This window comes from Colletotrichum tamarilloi (genome assembly GCF_030869305.1).
Source record: "Colletotrichum tamarilloi strain Tom-12 chromosome Unknown Scaffold_60.1, whole genome shotgun sequence".
Taxonomy (NCBI): Eukaryota; Fungi; Ascomycota; class Sordariomycetes; order Glomerellales; family Glomerellaceae; genus Colletotrichum; species Colletotrichum tamarilloi.
This window is the reverse complement of record NW_026849442.1, coordinates 174,022-192,051: the sequence shown is the minus strand read 5'-3', so window position 1 is coordinate 192,051 and position 18,030 is coordinate 174,022. Positions and strand designations below refer to the sequence as shown.

At 51.6% G+C, this 18,030-nt stretch overlaps 8 protein-coding genes across 8 annotated transcripts; 1 reads left to right on the top strand and 7 right to left on the bottom strand.

Annotated features, from left to right (window-relative positions):
- Positions 1-508: 508 nt before the first annotated feature.
- On the bottom strand, positions 509-946 carry CTAM01_11348 (uncharacterized protein; the record flags this gene model as incomplete). Its single annotated transcript, XM_060527359.1, has 1 exon — positions 509-946. The coding sequence occupies one exon, from the start codon at positions 944-946 to the stop codon at positions 509-511; it is 438 nt and encodes a 145-aa protein (XP_060378064.1).
- A 1,875-nt stretch (positions 947-2,821) lies between these two features.
- Positions 2,822-3,175, bottom strand: CTAM01_11347 (uncharacterized protein; the record flags this gene model as incomplete). The annotated part of the gene is made up of 2 exons (XM_060527358.1): positions 2,822-3,027; positions 3,115-3,175. 2 exons carry the CDS (start codon positions 3,173-3,175, stop codon positions 2,822-2,824), a joined length of 267 nt encoding a protein of 88 aa, XP_060378063.1.
- Positions 3,176-4,862: 1,687 nt separating this feature from the next.
- CTAM01_11346 (C6 zinc finger protein) lies at positions 4,863-6,554 on the bottom strand (the record flags this gene model as incomplete). Its single annotated transcript, XM_060527357.1, has 2 exons — positions 4,863-6,387; positions 6,451-6,554. 2 exons carry the CDS (start codon positions 6,552-6,554, stop codon positions 4,863-4,865), a joined length of 1,629 nt encoding a protein of 542 aa, XP_060378062.1.
- Positions 6,555-7,565: 1,011 nt separating this feature from the next.
- On the bottom strand, positions 7,566-8,069 carry CTAM01_11345 (thioesterase superfamily protein; the record flags this gene model as incomplete). The annotated part of the gene is made up of 1 exon (XM_060527356.1): positions 7,566-8,069. One exon carries the CDS (start codon positions 8,067-8,069, stop codon positions 7,566-7,568), a length of 504 nt encoding a protein of 167 aa, XP_060378061.1.
- Positions 8,070-9,045: 976 nt separating this feature from the next.
- Positions 9,046-10,623, top strand: CTAM01_11344 (uncharacterized protein; the record flags this gene model as incomplete). Its single annotated transcript, XM_060527355.1, has 3 exons — positions 9,046-9,224; positions 9,290-9,683; positions 9,811-10,623. 3 exons carry the CDS (start codon positions 9,046-9,048, stop codon positions 10,621-10,623), a joined length of 1,386 nt encoding a protein of 461 aa, XP_060378060.1.
- A 405-nt stretch (positions 10,624-11,028) lies between these two features.
- Positions 11,029-12,827, bottom strand: CTAM01_11343 (uncharacterized protein; the record flags this gene model as incomplete). Its single annotated transcript, XM_060527354.1, has 4 exons — positions 11,029-11,090; positions 11,152-11,767; positions 11,819-12,702; positions 12,755-12,827. The coding sequence occupies 4 exons, from the start codon at positions 12,825-12,827 to the stop codon at positions 11,029-11,031; spliced, it is 1,635 nt and encodes a 544-aa protein (XP_060378059.1).
- Positions 12,828-14,003: 1,176 nt separating this feature from the next.
- Positions 14,004-15,064, bottom strand: CTAM01_11342 (40S ribosomal protein S19; the record flags this gene model as incomplete). Its single annotated transcript, XM_060527353.1, has 4 exons — positions 14,004-14,053; positions 14,114-14,419; positions 14,485-14,548; positions 15,032-15,064. 4 exons carry the CDS (start codon positions 15,062-15,064, stop codon positions 14,004-14,006), a joined length of 453 nt encoding a protein of 150 aa, XP_060378058.1.
- Positions 15,065-15,896: 832 nt separating this feature from the next.
- On the bottom strand, positions 15,897-17,045 carry CTAM01_11341 (ZIP zinc/iron transporter; the record flags this gene model as incomplete). Its single annotated transcript, XM_060527352.1, has 1 exon — positions 15,897-17,045. The coding sequence occupies one exon, from the start codon at positions 17,043-17,045 to the stop codon at positions 15,897-15,899; it is 1,149 nt and encodes a 382-aa protein (XP_060378057.1).
- Positions 17,046-18,030: the final 985 nt, after the last annotated feature.

The following is an 18,030-nucleotide window of genomic DNA, read 5'->3' as shown; positions in this document are numbered from 1 at the left end:
GCCCAGTCAACAAATGAGCTATTTCAAGGCGGCGAAAAAGGCACCTTTCCTTGTCCTGCATTTCGAACAATAACATTGAAAGCTCGTAATCGTATATTTCATCGGTCCGCTCATGGTTTCAAGGTCAAAACCGTGAACCTCTTGACATTTAGCAGGCATGCAGTGCGGTATTGAGTTGTCGTTCTGCTCGTCAAAATTGTCATGGAACATATCCAACTTGACGTGGTTCTCGCGTTGTTCCTCTCTAGGATTTAGCCCGTTGACTACTATGTTCCAGACTTGTTTATGATGGTCATCGTCTCTCATGTGCGGCCCTTCGCGACGGTAAAGTTTCATTTGCTTCAATATACCCCACAAACGTAGCCACCCACCAGAGATTAGGCCGGTCTTTTCGTTAGTTACGTACTCAATTTGGTAATCCTCAACCTTGATGAGCTAATGATCGGGCTTATACAGTCTGCCTGGTGCGACAGGAACGTCTACGGCGGCCCAAGACTAACTGGGAGCCCTACGGCGAATATGCGATAGGCGGTGAGCCAGAAGGAGTAGACACAGTAGACACTCTCCAAAGGAGCTCCGATTCTAGGTGGCGACGCCACATGCCTGCGATGTGTTCATCTCCGAGCACCTTCATCATCTCCTTAGCTATTGCAAAGAGAGCAATCATTCTGTCGCTGAGGAACGTGATCTTGCAGCCAGTGTATGTGACTACGATTTTGGACCAGCAATCGTTTGCTTTTCGTGTGCTTTTCGTCTTTCCGCGTGCTCCGTTATCGCCAAGCTGAAGATCCTCGATACGCGGACCTTCGTAGGGATCCTTCACAGGAATATCCGGGGGCCATATCTCCGCCGCACGACCTGACCGGCAACTCCAAAAGACCTGACGCTCGCCGAAAGACACAACGCGTCGAGAAAGAAGGAGCTCTTGAAACACCCATGCCCTCATGTTGACATGGGCTCGCCTGACCTCCCAGAAATTCGCATCGACCAGATAACTTGGATTCGTCTGACGTCCGAAGGTGTAGTGAATAAGTGGTGGTCGGCAAGAATCGACGTCCCGCCTGTAAAATAGGGAATGTGAACTGTCCAGTCCAGACAGAGCCGACAAGTTGCAGAATGCGTGAGAATACACCTTATCCATCAGGGTCGACTCGTGTCGCCAGTCGGCCAAGCCATCTCCCGTTTGAATGATGCAGAGAGCATCTATCCAGAGATAACGTACACCAAGTTTCCGAACAAAACAAGCTGCATCTCGATAAAGATGTGGTAGGCTCTCTGGAAGAATGCCTTCTAAAAGCTCGCCGGCATTGCTATTGGTCAAAGTGAGACCGTTTACGCTCCCCTATAAATGGCCTAAAGTCATATAGGGGCTATGAGGAGTTTCATCGCCAGTGTTAATAATGCGGCAGACAAAACTCGATGTATCCAAGGGCCCAATATCAATACGAGGCGCGTTGGATACCACTTTGGATCAGTGGCAACCTCTCTGCACTTCTCATGATTTACTTTGCAATCTTGGAACCACGAATCCACGTGAGCAAAAGTCTGCTGCGATGAAGTGCCTTCAGAATATGTCTTGAGTGAATAGGCTTGAGAGGAGCCTACAAAGCGGTTAGTAAAACCCGTTTTGAGCCTGAGTGACAATCTTCCTAATACAGACTAATAAGATAGACATGATAGTTCTCTTCAGTCTTTGAAATGAAATGGCGTTCCCGTCAGGTTTCCTATATACCGATGCAGGGAATGAGTCTGAAAGATGCTCCCTGGTAATACCGCCGTAGTCTGGGAAAAATCTATAATGGGAAGGCTTGTGGATTGGCGACAACTCGAAAGAACTCTTCACCCTCATGTCCAGGCTTCTCGTAGGCCCGTCAGGTGTGTGTGATTGACATCGGACTGAGGATCCATCTTTGGTGATCTATGCCGGGGTCACTCCCAATTTCCACGCCTACGCTGTGAGAAGCAATTGGAGAATTAGAAGCTTCACCGCGGATCCAGTTTCTTGCGTCATGAGGCAGAATTGCCCACAACCGATTACATGCAAAACAACCGGCTTTAACGGCACACTCGAGAATTCGGTAGGTTTCGTGATGAGATGTAGACCGCATTTCTTCTCTTGTCATCATAGAGTCTATGAATTGTTGGCAAGCTGAGCACAGCATCTTCCAGGCTTGAGACCAAGGGGAAAATACTGCCTTGTGAATGGAAACGACAAGTAGTAACTCAATGGCCAGTAAGTGATAGAGCTATGAAAAGGTAAAAGACTATCAGTGGTAAATGATTCAACAGAAACGGTAAGGCTTTATATATGTAACTGGCCACGGGTCGACTCACGGGTGACGGCCGCATACATCACTTAGCGCCGGCAATCAACAGGTTGATAGGCAGGTTGCATGAAACAAACCAGAGGCGGGCGTCTGAGTTGGCTATTGATTGGTTCTAGTACGAATAGTTCAGATTGATGGGCGGGCAGAACAACTTTCTTGCTTTGAAATGCGCCTAAAGAAGACATGACGAAGCTACCCTCTCTTGCTTTTCTCTTTAATCGGTGCCTCTACTGTTCACACATCTCATCCAGTATACACTGTTCACTATCATACTTTCAGTGATTCCTCGAGCTCCAATGACAGGTCCGCATGAGTCCTGGTTAAGGCTTGGCCAATCTCGTAGCCAACCATCGAGAGACACTGCTGTGCTTGTACCGGTATATTGCAGACCTTGTTTGAGCACAACAATTGATTCGTGTAAGATTGTATCGAACCATGAGTCTCAAGCATCATCTAAGACTTGACCTCACGAGTAGATGTCCTCGAGACTCCTTTCAGAGTGTGCCGGTCTGTCCACCTGCAGTACAAGTGGCTACCTCCCTTCCCTGGTTGAGAACAGACTGCTCATTGGGAGGAATAAACTGAACGCAGCGCCCGAATCGATCGCATTCGCCATCCTTGGCACCTACAGAGCATGCCGTCCCAACATTTCCAAACAGAGCGCTGCCCTTTCCGTCGACGAAACTGCGCGGCACAGAAGCTATAATTTTCACGTGGTTAGCGAATTGTAACAAAGTATACCTCGTGTACTATGCAGGCGGTTTAGAATGGGATAGGAACTACCCACCTGCGAAAGCGTTGCCAACGGCAAAGGCGGCGACGGTCAAGAAGATGGCGGAGAACTGCATGGTGGTGGTGATAGGTGTTAATTGACGGAAAGTCGAAGAAATATGTTGATTATAATAGTTAACGTGCACCTGGCAGCAGTAGAAGAGAAAAGACGGATTGCGATGATTCGAAGTTGTTTGCTGAAGATCAATGTTGAATAATCGGAAATGAGTTTCCTTTATACGCAGTCGCGTCAAGGCAATATGACCCTCGTGCACTATAACATATGCATTCTAAGCTTATTTCTTACCTTCTTTTCCTTCCTCAGTCCTCGTGGAGTTGCAGTGCTGACTCCCTCAAACGAGGTCGAGACGCCTGACATCCGCGACAGTGGGTTTGGCATACTGCTGGATGCTTGTTCTTCTATAGACAAGGGGTGGATAGGGCGATGGGCCCGTTGTTCAGCCTCTCGGTTTCGGTGTTAATCAGCGCAAGGAGCTGGCTCTTCTGGGTGATCGCTTGCTCTTCTGGGCTAAGCTACCGCCTAATCCTTCTTTTTCGTTCGTTTGATGATTTCTTGGCCCCGGATCCGCGGCAGACATGGTATTGGCGCGGGGAGCCCTACCGACGGGATGAATTCAGCCAAGGGCAACATGGATTCCTGAAACACCAAGTCTCCAGTTCACGCGCTGCCATAGGAGCTTGGTCGTACGTCTGGCAGCGGACACCTGGCCAGTAATTGGACCGTGCTGTTCAGAGATATGTGACAATAACTTGCTGAGTGGCACTCTAGGCGGGCATGCCGCAGGCGAGTTGTGGCATGACTGGGACAGGTGTAGACAGCGCCTCCCTACCTCCATACCATCATCTAGGCTCTGTAAAATATGGCACTGCTCCAAGGGGCTGTCTGATACAGGTTGTCTTGCGTGTGTCAAAGCGTTTCAAAATCCGGACGAAGCGGTGGGCTCGTAGTACGACACGAAGGGCTTATTTCTGGCAGCTGCCATCCAATACTATGCGCTCTATGTGCTTAGCTTTCTAAGAGCTTAGGCAGTCAAAATAAGGGACGAATCAAACTCTCAAGAGACAGGGCATTGCTTGTGAGGTTGTCGCATTGGACGACGGTGACCGATGGAACCCCGATGGCTTCGATGCATCGAGTCGATGGCTACATGCACGAAATCATTATTTTTCTCTTTTTGTGATGTCGTGATGACTTATCTGCTAGACAAGATCCATGGCTGCATATCCTTAGTGAACAATGGTTACAGATCAATACACCTAGTGATTCCACTAGGCCGTGTTACTACATTATTTCTTCTATGCTGGGCTCCTACTACTGGGTTTAAGACTTCACGTGGTGGGACGGTGTTGATAACAATTAATAAACACAGTAAGTCCTTCAGAATACAGGGTTTACCTTGCCATGGGATGCTCCTTCGATTGAGTCAATCTTGTATGCAGTTGGAAGACTGACACACTTGTGTCGGTTTCGTCTCTCCGTGGATCCCGCGGGTGCCAAACGAATTTTAGCAGACCAACACCCGCCGGCAGCCCACCTAGGCATCAGACAGGCAGCGTGAGCGGTAAGAGTAAGATACGGAGCACACCAGAATAAGATGCTGCTTAACATGGTTTCTTGTCACCATACTATCTTGTCTAAGTTAAAAAGTACGTAGACAACGACCTTCTCCCTGTCAGCGCATAGTTACATTAGGCTGTCACATAGAGTATGAACAATCATTCATGGTCAACCCGTACAGGTACTTAGTAGCTAAAGCATACACTGCGACTCTCCCAATCCAACACCACAGGGTCCCAAAGCTGCTTCTCAACGGTCACGGAGGACTCGCCAAAGACAACATTACAGTCGACAACATGCCGTTGGTCGTTCGTGATACGACCCGTCGACGCCATCATATTCACCCACTCCATGATGACTAGGAATGCACTTGTATCCCAAAGCCCGTCACGCCGAGGGAAGTCCTTGAAGAGTTTGACGATAGCATGTCTCACTCCAGGCATTGTGCACATGAGGAACACAGTACACAGAGGCCAAGTCGGGCCGTCCTCGATCGTGAAAATCTCTGTTGCCTCTGCACCATTCCGGTTCTCCGCATCGTGGACCTCGAGGAGCTGTCTGCTCATTGATATAATGTCCATGAATGCGGGCGTGATGCGCTTGGTGTCCTCCACATCGGTCCAGCCGGCACAGCGTATCACGCTCCAGAGGTACAAGTAGTGTATTCTGAGGCTGATGGCCTTATAGTAGCTCTTGAAGTCCGCCTCCTTTTCGGTCTCTGCTTTGACGGCGAGCGGTTGGAAGGCAAGGTGCCAGGCGTCGGTGAAGCGTACAAAACTCCGGACGCGTGCTTGCGAGCTCGGCGAGGTGTACTCAAGCGGCGGCTTCTCTGGTAATGGAGCGGTAGATCCCTCAACTATGAACCCAGTGTATAGCGGTGCATGATGCTCGACGTGGTGGCGAACGACGTTCCACCAGCGGCGGGCAGCCTCCAGCGTTTCAAACTTCGTGGGCATTTCGTCGACCGCGTACCGCGTCTTGCGTCCGCGGCAACACCACGGTACTCGGGTCTTTGTCTCTTTCGGGTGCGCTCCGCCGTGAGTCCAAGATTGGAGACTCAGATACTGGAAACTAGTCATGACTTCTTCTAGCAGGGGGCTCGAATCCGCGCCTTGGCTTGGTGGGCACTGGTCAAGGATGCGGGACCCGTGGTTGATGTGGTTCAATCCAGCTGCCTTGTTGCCTCGAAAGCACTCGAAGATGATGAACAAAAGACACGCTGTCAGCGTACGTTCGAGAGACATTGGTGTTGAGTAGAGGATGTTCATCGATTTCGTGTAGTGGAACAGAGCATCCGAGTCGAATCTACCTCGTCCGAGGAGACGTTGTTCTCGAGTAGTGGCACCTAGGGCCGCGGCGCCTACGGCCAAAGCTGCATGTTTAATGGCTGGGTCGTTCCATGAGAGTTGCGGGATAATCTGTGTGAGCAGATCGGATCGGAACAGAATGGCGGTGTTGGTAAAGGATAGCCAGTAGTCGAAGTGGTCCTTCTCCAGCTGGCTCGAGAAGACGAGAGTCGAGTAGTTTGGCTCAAGAAGTACATCGAGGACTCTGCTCTTTTCTTGTTTCGGTTTTGGATACAGTAACCGATGCTTGGGTGGTAACTTGGAGGGCTTAGTTTTGGTTTCTTTGTAGCCTCCGCAGTGGCCTTGGTACTTCAAGCAAGCCGCGCACGCTGGTCTGCCCTCGTCGCACTTGACGCGGCGAAGCCTAGGGGTGGCATGAGTATCACTACTACGATTGAGTAAGGCAGACCCTCTATATGTGACTTACTTGCAGGTGACGCAGCCACTGCGAACCTTTGGCTTGCTGGCTCGGACTTGTTGTGGTTTAGAGTCGAGGGCAAACTTTGTGATCATAGGGCGAAGATCATTCATGATGACTCGAATGGACAATCTGTGGCTGGATACTTTGCTGCGCTAAGCTGGTTTAACGCATGGTATGTGGTGCAAAAGTCACTCATTATATGCTAGTATCATAGTTTCGAGATGAAGAACGATGTCAAATAAAAGGCGAAATGATAGCCGGGATGGTCATCCTGAAGCGGGTGATGTTAACATTTTCGGTCGACCGGTAAGGGCTTGCCAGGGTTACCTCCGGCATAAGCACTAGCGCAGGTCTGGCCAGATCAAACCATATTACCCTACAGACACCTCGATAGCAACGCTGCAACGGGTCTCTTTTATTTTGCTGCCTAGCTCGGTTGCGATCCTTCGAAACCCGGACCTGATTTTCGTCCAACGGCCTTTAAACCCGCTTTGGTACAACACCTCTCATAGCTGTGCTGAGATCCGGATCAGGATATATTTTTCATATTAGCGCTTAGCTCCCTTTTTTCCACGTTGTCAGATTTCCGACCCCCATGTCGACTCTGCTAAAGACAACAAGATCAGAGTCCGAACCGTGTGGGGCCAGAGTTGTATCCAATACGATCCTTTTAAGCGTGAGCCAGTAGATGGACATTAGCCTAACCAGACGTCTTTGGCCTCAACATGTGACGATCCTGGTTCCCTCGATAACGGCCGTAAGTATGTCATATCTCAACGGCCAGCTAAGCTGATGACAAACCGACGAGAAGGAGTCAACTCCGGGATCTGCCCACTGATGATTCGTGAGCTTCAACCGCGGCACGCCGAACAGTGGATTCAGATACTGACTTTGTTTAGGCAGCTATCACGAACCTTGCTATTCTAATATCTGTCTTTCTACTCGTTATTCATACAGTTCATTGCGCCAGCCAATATCAATCCAGCTCGATCATCAACGGCCGCAGCAGCAGTAGCAGCCATGAACTAGCCTTGTGATGATGGCCCGCCTGGTGCCCTGGGCCTGGGTAACGTACCCAGTCTCCAAGCACTAGTCGCACTCATTTCACTCCTCATGAGTTTTCATCGACTTCTCACGAACTTGGTGTGCCTTCCGTTCGCCACCGTGGCGCCCCTGGTCCCGTCGGCTGGGTTGACCTTGTAGATGTTGACGTGGGTGAACGCCAAGCTGCCTCCGACCTTCTCAATTTTGCCCTCAATCTCAATTTCGTCTCCCAACTTGGCGCCTGAGAGGTAGCTGATGTTGATATCGACGCTCACACCCGTTGCCTCACGGAGGTCCCATGCCGCGATCGCCAAGCCGCCAGCCCAGTCCACAATGGTCGCCGAGACACTGCCGTGGATGCTTCCTGACGAGTTCAAATGGTTCGCGGTGACGGGCAGGCGTGCGATGATGAGTCCCTTGGAGGCGTGAGTGAGCTTCAAGCCGGGGTTAAAGAGGAAGGCGTAGATTGGGGATGCGTTGCAGCGGGTTGAGATGTAGTTCTCGATGTGAGCGAAGGTGGCGGGGTCTGATTGCGCAGAGGGGCCGGTGGCCGGTGGTGGTTGAGATGGCGTGGAAGACATTGTGAAGCGTTTGTAGTTTCTGACTGCAGGCTGTGGTAATGACAGGATATGAAGTCAGTTACAAAAGTGATTCGCGATGCCGGAGGTCAACGACACTGTTGAGTTGTTGAGTGACACAATCCGAGAGCGAAGGCACGTGCGCCAAAGATTTCTTTGCGGTCGGGCGGACTCCGTCCGAAGTCGGCCCCGAAGAACCCACTTTTGCCGTCGGGGCGGAAGAAATGCATCAGTGGCTCTGGATGATGCTCAGCTCTGAACGCCGTAGCAAATATCAAGTGGAGAGACTTAGAGATTCTTTATCCAAGGAGATCGCTATGAGATGTCCTCACGTATTTGCAGCAAGTGGCCAGGAAGTCAATGGAATGCAACCAGCAAGAACGGTCAAGGCGAACCGTGTTCTCCGCAAAGCTCACCAATCATGAGAAGTGAGAAATGCCAGCACCCACAGCCAAATACATGACGGCTTGGTCATGCAACTGGCAGAACGACGATTGACGAAGCGACATTGAAACTTGATATCAGAAACACGGCCCGTCGGCAATTACGACCAATGAAGACAACACAAGGTGAAAGACGCCACAGTAAACCCAGATAAACAATCGCGGCTGCAAAACGAGTAATGTAGTCGGGACGATACTCGAAGTGACGACATTCGCATGGCGTTGCTTCTATCCAACTTGGGCTGGCGTCAGTTGCAGATTTGCCCTAGCCGTTGTGTGGAACAACTAGCAAGATGATCATTGGGCCGGTTTCGCCAGCGTGGAGCCAGTTCCGTGTCAGCAAGCAGGGGTTCCTTCGAGGCCGTTATGTCCGGCCAGGTCGAGATGTCGGTTTAGACCCACTCGGCCAGCCGATGATTGTACGCTGCCGTTGACCGATGTTTGTATAAGTGAAGACGATATTCGTAGGTTGCTAGGAAACTCGATGTTTGTAAGGCCATGAAGTTACGCTGCTTCTTGCAATTTCTACTAATAAGATGGCAAAATCAGAAACGGCCCCAGCAACCTTTGCAGTTGACGAAAATGGCGCTGAAGGGGCGAGCGTTCCAGTTGTCGTTGACTGGGAAGGAGATGACGATGCTGAGAAACCAACAAATTGGTCAGCGTCGAAGAAGTGGATCAACGTCCTTCTCATATCAACACTCACCCTGATCTCGTAAGTTTCTATCATTCAAGACTCGAAAAGCGGTATTGCCTCGATGTTGACAATCTCTTTCCAAGGCCATTCGGCTCTTCAATGTTCGCACCCAGTACGAGCGAGACAATGAGAGAGTTTCACTCCACCAACGTGGATCTCGAATCCTTCAGTGTTTCCATCTTCGTGCTTGGCTATGCTTTCGGACCTTTGATTCACGGACCTTTGAGCGAGCTTTACGGCCGGCTAATTCTCTACCACATCAACTCCCTCCTCTTTATCCTAGCCAATGTTGCTTGCGCACTGTCAATTTCACTACCGATGCTCATCGTCTTCCGTCTCATCACTGGCCTCGTTGGTTCCTGCCCGTTGGCTATCGGTCCAGCTAGCGTCTCAGATTTGTTCATCCAGGAGGAACGAGGAAAGGGGCTTGCGGTCTGGAACCTACCAGTGCTTTTAGGTCCGGCCATTGGGCCCTTAGTTGGAAGCTACTTGTCGGTGGCTACTGGTTGGCGGTGGAACTTTTGGTTCCTAGCAATTGCGGCATGCACCCACGAGTAACAAGTCAAGATCAACAGGAATTCATAACTAACGAGATGTGCAATAGATGGGAGCGATCTACATCGCTACGCTACTACTGCTCCGAGAAACTCATTCGCCAACTCTACTAGGACGGAAAGCTCGAAGACTACGTAAGAAATATGGAAACCCGGAGATATCATCCGCTTTGGTATCCAAAAAGCCCCCGCGGGCCACATTCCTAAACGCAATCATTCGACCGACCAAACTTCTCGTCTGCTCACCCATTGTTCTGACTCTCTCTATCTGCGCCGCAGTCAACTACGGCTTCATCTACATCATCTTCACCACCATGACCTCGACATTCATGAGCCGATATGGACTCAGTAAAGGCGATGTCGGCCTTACTTACTTAGGCTTTGGCATCGGAAACATTGTAGGAAACGTAACCCTCGGAGCTCTCTCCGACAAGCTTATGAAAGCCATAGCCGGCAAAGGAGAGATGAAGCCCGAATACCGACTTCCGCCATTGATACCAGGCAGCCTTCTAGTCCCGGTCGGCTTGTTTCTGTACGGCTGGACCTTGCAGTACAACGTTCATTTCATGGTGCCGCTGGTTGGCACCTTCCTGGTGGGAGTCGGTACCATCCTCATTTTCATGTCCATCAACTCGTACTTGGTCGATGCCTTCACCGAGCATGCAGCCAGCGCGGTTGCCGCGAGCACCGTGTTGCGTAGCTTAGGTGGGGGTTTGCTTCCGCTTTGCGGAGGGAAGTTGTACGAAGCTGTGGGTGATGGATGGGGCAATTCGATTCTTGGGTTTATTGGAGTTGCTTTTATCCCTGCCGTATGGTTGTTGTACAAGTTTGGGGAACGACTCAGATTAAAGTCTCGAGTTTAGGCAATGAAAGCTCTTAATTTCTGAAAGCAGAGTCTTCGATGTAATTTTACTGTCTTCGTGATTGAAAGACAACAACAAATCAAGAGGACAAGGTAGTTTAACATAATAGTCTTTCTGCTGTCTGCTGGACTGTGATACTATTGCGTCTTCCTCAGTAGTTGCGAACCTTCCAAGCTGTAATAGTCTTACATGAGGAAACCCAATCTCTGTCCTCTTTGAAGGCAACCTACTCAACTTCCCGTACTTCCATGACCCAATCTCGAGCCGTCAGAGCGGCATGGCCATCAAACAATTCGAATTCCAACTCCAAAGGATAAAAGAATTCAGCAAGATATTCTCAAACCCCCAATCGTTAGAGCCATCCTTTGACACTTGCTTTACGGCGCAACTAATCTGCTAGCTGCATCAACCAATCCGCTGACTTGAGCCGAGTATCGCCCCCAGGCGAGCCGCAAAAACAGAGCCCCCTGGTCCAGCATGCTGTCAGCCAGCAGCCTAAAAGCACAGCGTTCTGCGTCTGGGTATTACCTGAATGTTTCTTCCCGAGCGCCTTTGCCCTCCTCTTCTTCACTTTGAGAGACCGTCTCATTTTGGAGTCGGCCTTTGATGCACCTCTGCGCACCGGCCGGGCTACATCAGTGGACGCGGTAGCAGGGGCCTCCCAGTATTGGCTTTGCGAAGGGGGGCGGTCGAGATCAACGTAAGATAGTTCTCGCTCAATTTCTTCGACACTCTCAGTGCTTTCGGTAGTCTCGGGGGTCGATTCTGTGGTGTGCTTCTCCTTTCGAGTAAATTTCGCCCGCAGGTTCTCGCCAAATTTGGTCGCAACTTCAGGGGGTATGTGCTGCTGAGGCAGGGGAGAGGAATCCGTGTCAGTTGTTTCGGCCTCATCGCCATCAGCAGCGCAAGCTTCGTAGGTGCGAGGCTCGTCTTCTGCTATCTCGAATCCATCATACACAATGTCGTCTTTGCGGCCCTCGGCTTCGGCAAGGTGAACTAGCAGATCCTCCTCCTCGCTGTCGTAGTCGCTGCTGAGACTGGAGACAGCAAGATACTCTTGAGAATGAAGAGCGGAAAGTTCCTTATTCACCGGTCGTGTTCTGGGCCTGTGAGGTACCGAGCCATCAAGGATCATGTTGTTCTCCTAAGAATGAACCGTGAATTTGATGCCCGCCGCCTGGCCCAGCTTTCTGACGAACGGGATGCACTGGCCGGGGCGCTGAGGCGTACCGCACGGCGCTCTGCTGATATGGATTTCGTAATGAGGCGCGAGGCCTTGGTATCGGAGGCGTTTGCGAAGTCGGTTCAAGTCCTTGAGGGAGATGTCGTGACTGTCTGCTGGCTTGATATCGTGGGCGAACACCATCGCATAGACCATGTATGTGGCGAGTTTCTTTTCGATATGACCTGCTCTCCAATTGCCGCAATTATCTGCCGTCATCGGCTTGCCGGCGCCATCGTAGAAGGTTCGAAGGTTGAGACCGAGGTGTCGAGCCATTCTCTTCACTCGTCGGTGCCATCGCGCATGGTAGAGAAAGTTGTCTTTCGACTCCCGGAGAGGAATGAATGATGTACCGCTCACAGCGAGCTTGAGAACATCCAATGAGGAATCTGAACCCCTAATGGCGATGAAGCCCAAGGTTTTGGTGGCGAACTTGTGCTTCACTTGGGCGTCTCCTTCCTCGCCCCGATACTCAGCGTTTCCGATACACTTCAGCACTCGAAAGTCGGTCCCGGACTGCCTGTAGATGAAATCGCCTTGTTCAGTTTCCCAAAGCGCGTACTCGGTATTCGCTTGTTCGTCACTCAGCTGCGTTCGGCCTGAATCAATTTCTTGCAGAGCATCGAAGTGGGGGCGGCCGTCCACCATTCTTTTGAAGAAATAAATGTTCCTGGGCGACTGGGTGGAGGAATCACCTTCGGTAACAGGCTCTCTCTTGACGGCGACCTCGATGTCGGTGTGTTCCGGCTTCTTCGAGCCTGGGGTGACAATGCGATCGATCGTGGGTGGCAGATTCTGGCGGTGGACTTCAACACTAGGTACCGCAACATCACATGATCTTCTCTCTAAAACGATGACTGAGTGAGATGTAAGCCAAGTACATATGCGTGGCAAAGGGATATGTCTTACCCGGACCAGGAGAACTCCGCTCCTCTCCAGTGCTGGCAGCACCTTGAGCGGTGGAACGAACAATGTAGTTCATGCTGTTTGCTTGGTTCGGCAAGTGTAGTTGAGCAGGCAGCTTGATTATTTGGTGACAACTTATCCGTCCCAGTAAGATGAATTGGAGTTGGAGAAGGGGCTCAAACTGTGAGAAAAGCTTTTCGACATGTACTCTTGCGTCGAGTCAGTGATGTAATCAGGATACTCAGGAAAAGCAATGAAGGAGAAGTGCGACGCGTGGCGAGTGCGACAATTGGAAGAACTAGGCGCGGGAAGGAAGGTACAGGGTATGGGAATACACACCAAGCAGACCGGCGAAGTCAATAACAATGAAACCGTGAAAGGTTTATGAGATATTGAAGCAGCGACAGGTCGGCGCTCCCAGTGACACGAGCAGCGAAGACTTGTAGCTGCAGGAGACCCGTGACAGAAGCGAGAGCAGTCAGGCTGTATATAGAACATCTGCGGAAGGATGAGGAAGGAAAGGTGTCGATTGGGAGGAATAAGTTCAGTGAGCTGGTGCAGTTGCCGTAATGAGACTCAAGTTCGTGACCGCGCGTAGTTGCGATGCGTTCTGGGATAGACTGTTGAGGCCAGAAGGATAGCGACAGGCTGACGAAGAAAAGAAGTGCCGGGAGGATGGAAGACTAAGGTGTGAATGAGGCGAGGATTTTGATATCAGGCGGCACGTGGTGACAAGCGTTGAAGCGCTAGTAATCGTGGACGTGTTGTTGAACCTGAGATATTCAACCTGAGACTGGCGTCTTCAGTTGGCTGAATTCAGGTAGTGAAGTGAGTGAAACGATCATTCGATGCGGGAAGGAGTGTGCAACCGCGTCAATCACGAGCGCGTCAGCGAGGGAGTGGAAAGCATGAGATTGGATGGCGAGTGGGGTATGGAAGTCGATCACGTCAAGGAGCCACGCTTCAACTCACGCAGCATCGTTTCACGCAGGAAGGAGCGACAGCAGTGAAGACGACGTGAGGTCCGACGTGAATTCTGCGGGGCGTGTAGCACACACACTACATGTCAAGAGAGTATCAAAACACCAGGTAAAGACGGAACTTGAATTTGGTCGTGGTTCCAAATGTTGCAATCATGAAACCCGTAATCCATTTTCAGACGCCTAACCCAATGCCCATTGCCGTAGCCATGACCCGGAACCTCATTTTATTTTACCGCAAACAACTTTTTAAATCGTGTTGGGGGAATAATTTACTCGTCATCCTCCTCCTCCTCAGCCTCAGCGGTGGTCTGGGCGATACCTATTGTGGTACGTTAGCATGGATGCTCTGAGAAGACATGTATGTAGAAAGGCAACTTACGGTCCAAATCACGCTGGCCGGACTGGGTGATGCGGCGGCCACCCTTCTCCTCGTCCTTCTCGAGGACACCGATCTTCTCAAGAGCCTGGCAGATCTTGCGGTCGACGGAGCCGGAGGCGTCAACGTGGTGGGAGGGGCGGACACCGCGGTTCTTGGCGGAGCCGTGGACCTTGCGGAGGCGGCCGACACCGACGGTCTTGCGGACGTAGATGTGGCGGGCGACGGAGGCGGCGCGGACATAGAACCAGTCAATGTTCTGGGGAGGGAGCTCCTTGGCGGGGCCGGTCTTGACGATATCAACCCAACCTGATGGCGGAGATTGGTCAGCGACGAGTTGTCATTCGAGGAGGGATGTCGGGGATTAAACATACCGGGGATGGGCAGCTTGCCCTGACGCTTCAAGAAAGCGGCGTACGCGTTGATGAACTTCTGCGCCTGCACCGGAGAAAAAGATTACCAATTAGCATGATTCCGTCATCAGAAGTCTTTCGACTCCCTCGCGCCTGCTCCGTATCCTCAAATTGTGTATCCCTGTTCTCCCAATTGTAATCCTCGCCGACATGTCCTCCACAACTCGATGAGCCCGGCCTGGTTTGCACTTCCTGTCATCACTTTGCATCTCTCTTTCCTCCCCCATGTGTCATGGTCGCGACATCCGCAAGATGCACCAAGAGGGTCTATTTCAACAACCTCTGGATGTAGATCAAGCTTCGGGGTGTACTCGCGAGATCGTGACCGGAGTGCAGTGGCGGCGCAATGGGCTTTCGAGGATGTGGCGTGGACAGTGCGGTGTCATCGGAAAGTACTCTTGTGGTGATCTTGGTCGCAATTCGAGCATTCGAAGAAATCTTGCGATTTTTTGTCTTTGGGTTTCGGCTGAGAGGTCTCCAGATGGAGAAGAACGTGGTGTTAACCTACATCGACATCGCGAACGTTGATTCCACCGGCCATTTTTGCGGTATTGATTGGGTATTGGGGGGAGAAGGGTGGACTGGGTGCGGCGCTGGGCGATAAATTTGGCGATGAGGTCGGTCGGTCAACAGATCGAGAGGCACAAGTTCACGAAAGTTGCGATGGTAAATTTTTGGTGGTGCCCGGAGCTTGGCGCAGGGCTCTTTGCCCTGCGGGGCGACAGATCACGTGTGTCATCGGTTCAAGAATGTTTTTCTTTTTTTTTTTTCACTTAACCATACCGAGTCACCGGGACCCTCCTTTGAGTCCGAGCGTCGATTATCTAATATTTCCGGTTCAGCGCCATTCCATGTGGGGCCAATGCTCGACTCAATGAGGGGCTCATGCTCGAGACGCCAGAGCCTCACTCCGATGACAAGGATACATCATGAGAAACCATCTGCATGAGTTCGTGATCACCGAAGCTTGCAGCCTCTCGTTGTATCTTGAGCTGTCACGAAGCAGTGGTCTCATACTACCGCACGACCAGCCACAATGATCAATAGTCATCACATCTTCAGAGCAAGCTCATATGCAATTACAATATCACCAGTGCCAATTTTTAACTCAAAGCAATTGCGATTGCAAACATTCATTCTATCACTATCCCATTATATGCCTGACTGAGAGGCGTATGCAAAACTCCTCCTAATGCAAAATCCAAAATGCCTCCGAAAGTAATGTTCCACACCGTGCACTAAACACCGGCTCACCGACCCAGGTATCATTTTCACCGATTGCCCCATAATCCGTTTACCATTTCCAGTTCCGTTTTCACCAATTCTACATCGTTCGTTTGCACACAACGTCCGTCATGGTCAGTCCGTCACACCTAGGCCCAGTTGGCCAAGACAGCCATCACACCAGCACCGAGCGCGACACAGCCGAACGCAAAGAGCTGCACCTTGAGCGGTGAGTTTCTCATCTGCGGGTTGAACATGAACTCGTGGGCCAGAAGCTCAACCAGACCCGTGTACATCAGAATACCGGCACTGATAGAGTCGAAGATTCCGTTGACAAGTGTCTGGGTCTTGGCGCTGTTCGGCTGAGCAGCGATACCAACGGCAATAGCGATGGGTGTCGACAGGCCGTAGATGATGGCGAGAATGTGAGGCCACCAGCGGCCGTGGGAAGGCCAAGTGGCAGTGGCAAGACGAGAGCCCAAACCGAGACCCTCGAAGAACTGGTGGAAAGTAAGGACGATGAGGAGGACGACGAGCTCGTCGCTGGTGGCGAGGACGAGTCCAATGAAGATGGAGTGGAACACGACACCGAATTCGAGAATGAAGATGGCAATCAACTGGCCAGCGAGGCCGTTGTGGCTGTCTCCTTCGGTATGGTCGCGAGCATGGCCGAGATGATCCCTTCCACCGGGCGGGTAGCTAACGTCGTCTGGAAGTCCAGGCACCTTCTTGGGGTCGACAAAGCCGGCGCCCCTCTCAGTGTCAACGTCGTGGGGGCAAACCTCAGTAGCGCTCGTCCCATCGGTCCCAATGTCCTTGGTCTTGGTGGCCATGCTGTTGCTGTGGCCAAGTTCGTGGTCATGGCTGCCGAAAGCAGACGAGGCGACGTTGGATGCGATCATCTCAATCAGGAACATGACCATGACGGTCATCAGGCCGATGGCGAAAGCCCAGTCGTAGCTGCCCAGCATCGGCTCCAAGCACTCGTTGTGCAGAGCCTCGACACCAGGGGCCAACAGATGCATCCAAGCGGTTGCGATAATGACACCGGTACCGACATACTTGAAGATGAAGAAGGTCATTTTGGGAACGTGCATTCTGGTGGTCCTGGCCAGGAAGATAGGGAGGAAACCACCAAGCATCGAAGCGACCATGATGATGAAGATGGAGGCGATACGCAGTCCCTTGTTGCTGACATCGACGGCAGCGGCACCGCACTCGTTGACGGCATCGGCACCGGAGCCATCATCTTGGCGGAGGGCGAGGAGCTTCGCCGCTGACATTTCCAAAGGGTTCATTTTTGCTGATTTTCTTGCTGAATACGTTACAGATGCTGGCAGAGCCTGCGACGGGTGCTTGCTTTAAGGCTCTGGTCTTGGTCACCGCAGACAGGTAAGTACCCGGAAGGCTGTGACAGCAAAGTAGACGAGCTCGAGGCACCACCGGTGGTACAGGTTGGAGCAACGGCTTCTTGATCGACCGGGGATATGTGACAAGTGCCGGCGGACTGGGCTCGAAGCCTGTGCGTCTCCGAGAGACTGGGTTGAGCGGCGGCTAGATGCGTTTACCGAGGTGATACGACAGGCCAAAGTCGTCTGAGAGGCGCAATGAGATGGCGACAGAGAGGAGCAACGAAGAGCTGAAGGGCGGCAGGGCGAGGTGTGCGTCCTGGGAGATGGGTCCTCGAAGGTCTTGGCTCGCAGCTTGGCGTCTTGGTAGATGGAGAGGATTGAGGCTCCGAGACAGGCGCTGGGCAGTATATATTATGCGCCAAGTGCAGGGGATACTCTGATGGAGACGATGAAGAATCGGAATTCTCTTTGTCGATTCTCGAAGAGAGGGAGGGCGAGTGGGCTGCGGTGGCTGCGAACTTGCGCGGCGTGGAACGGCGTTGCAAGATGTGTCGAGAACCCGGATGGTCGTCGGTCGCGGAGGGGGGTTAGGATGGCATAAGAGGACGGAGGGACCCCCCGCTTAAACAGCCAGGGTGGACTCGACGAGGACGGAGGAACCACAAAAGCAAGCGGGAAACCCGGCACTTTGCAGACCAAAGGAAGAGGAAATATCTTGTTTCGGTTCTTCTGTCCGGTGGTGGTTTTTCTGTGGTTCTTTGGTATGGCGCGGCTGATCAAAGGGAGACGTCAAGGTGGATTGCTGTGTGCTGTTTTTCTTTGGGACACTCGATCGATGTTCTATCGCACGGCGTCTGATAGATACCAAAAAGAAAATTTACGAGAGGGAATTATTGGACGACGAGGTACGAAAACGATATCCTGACGTGCA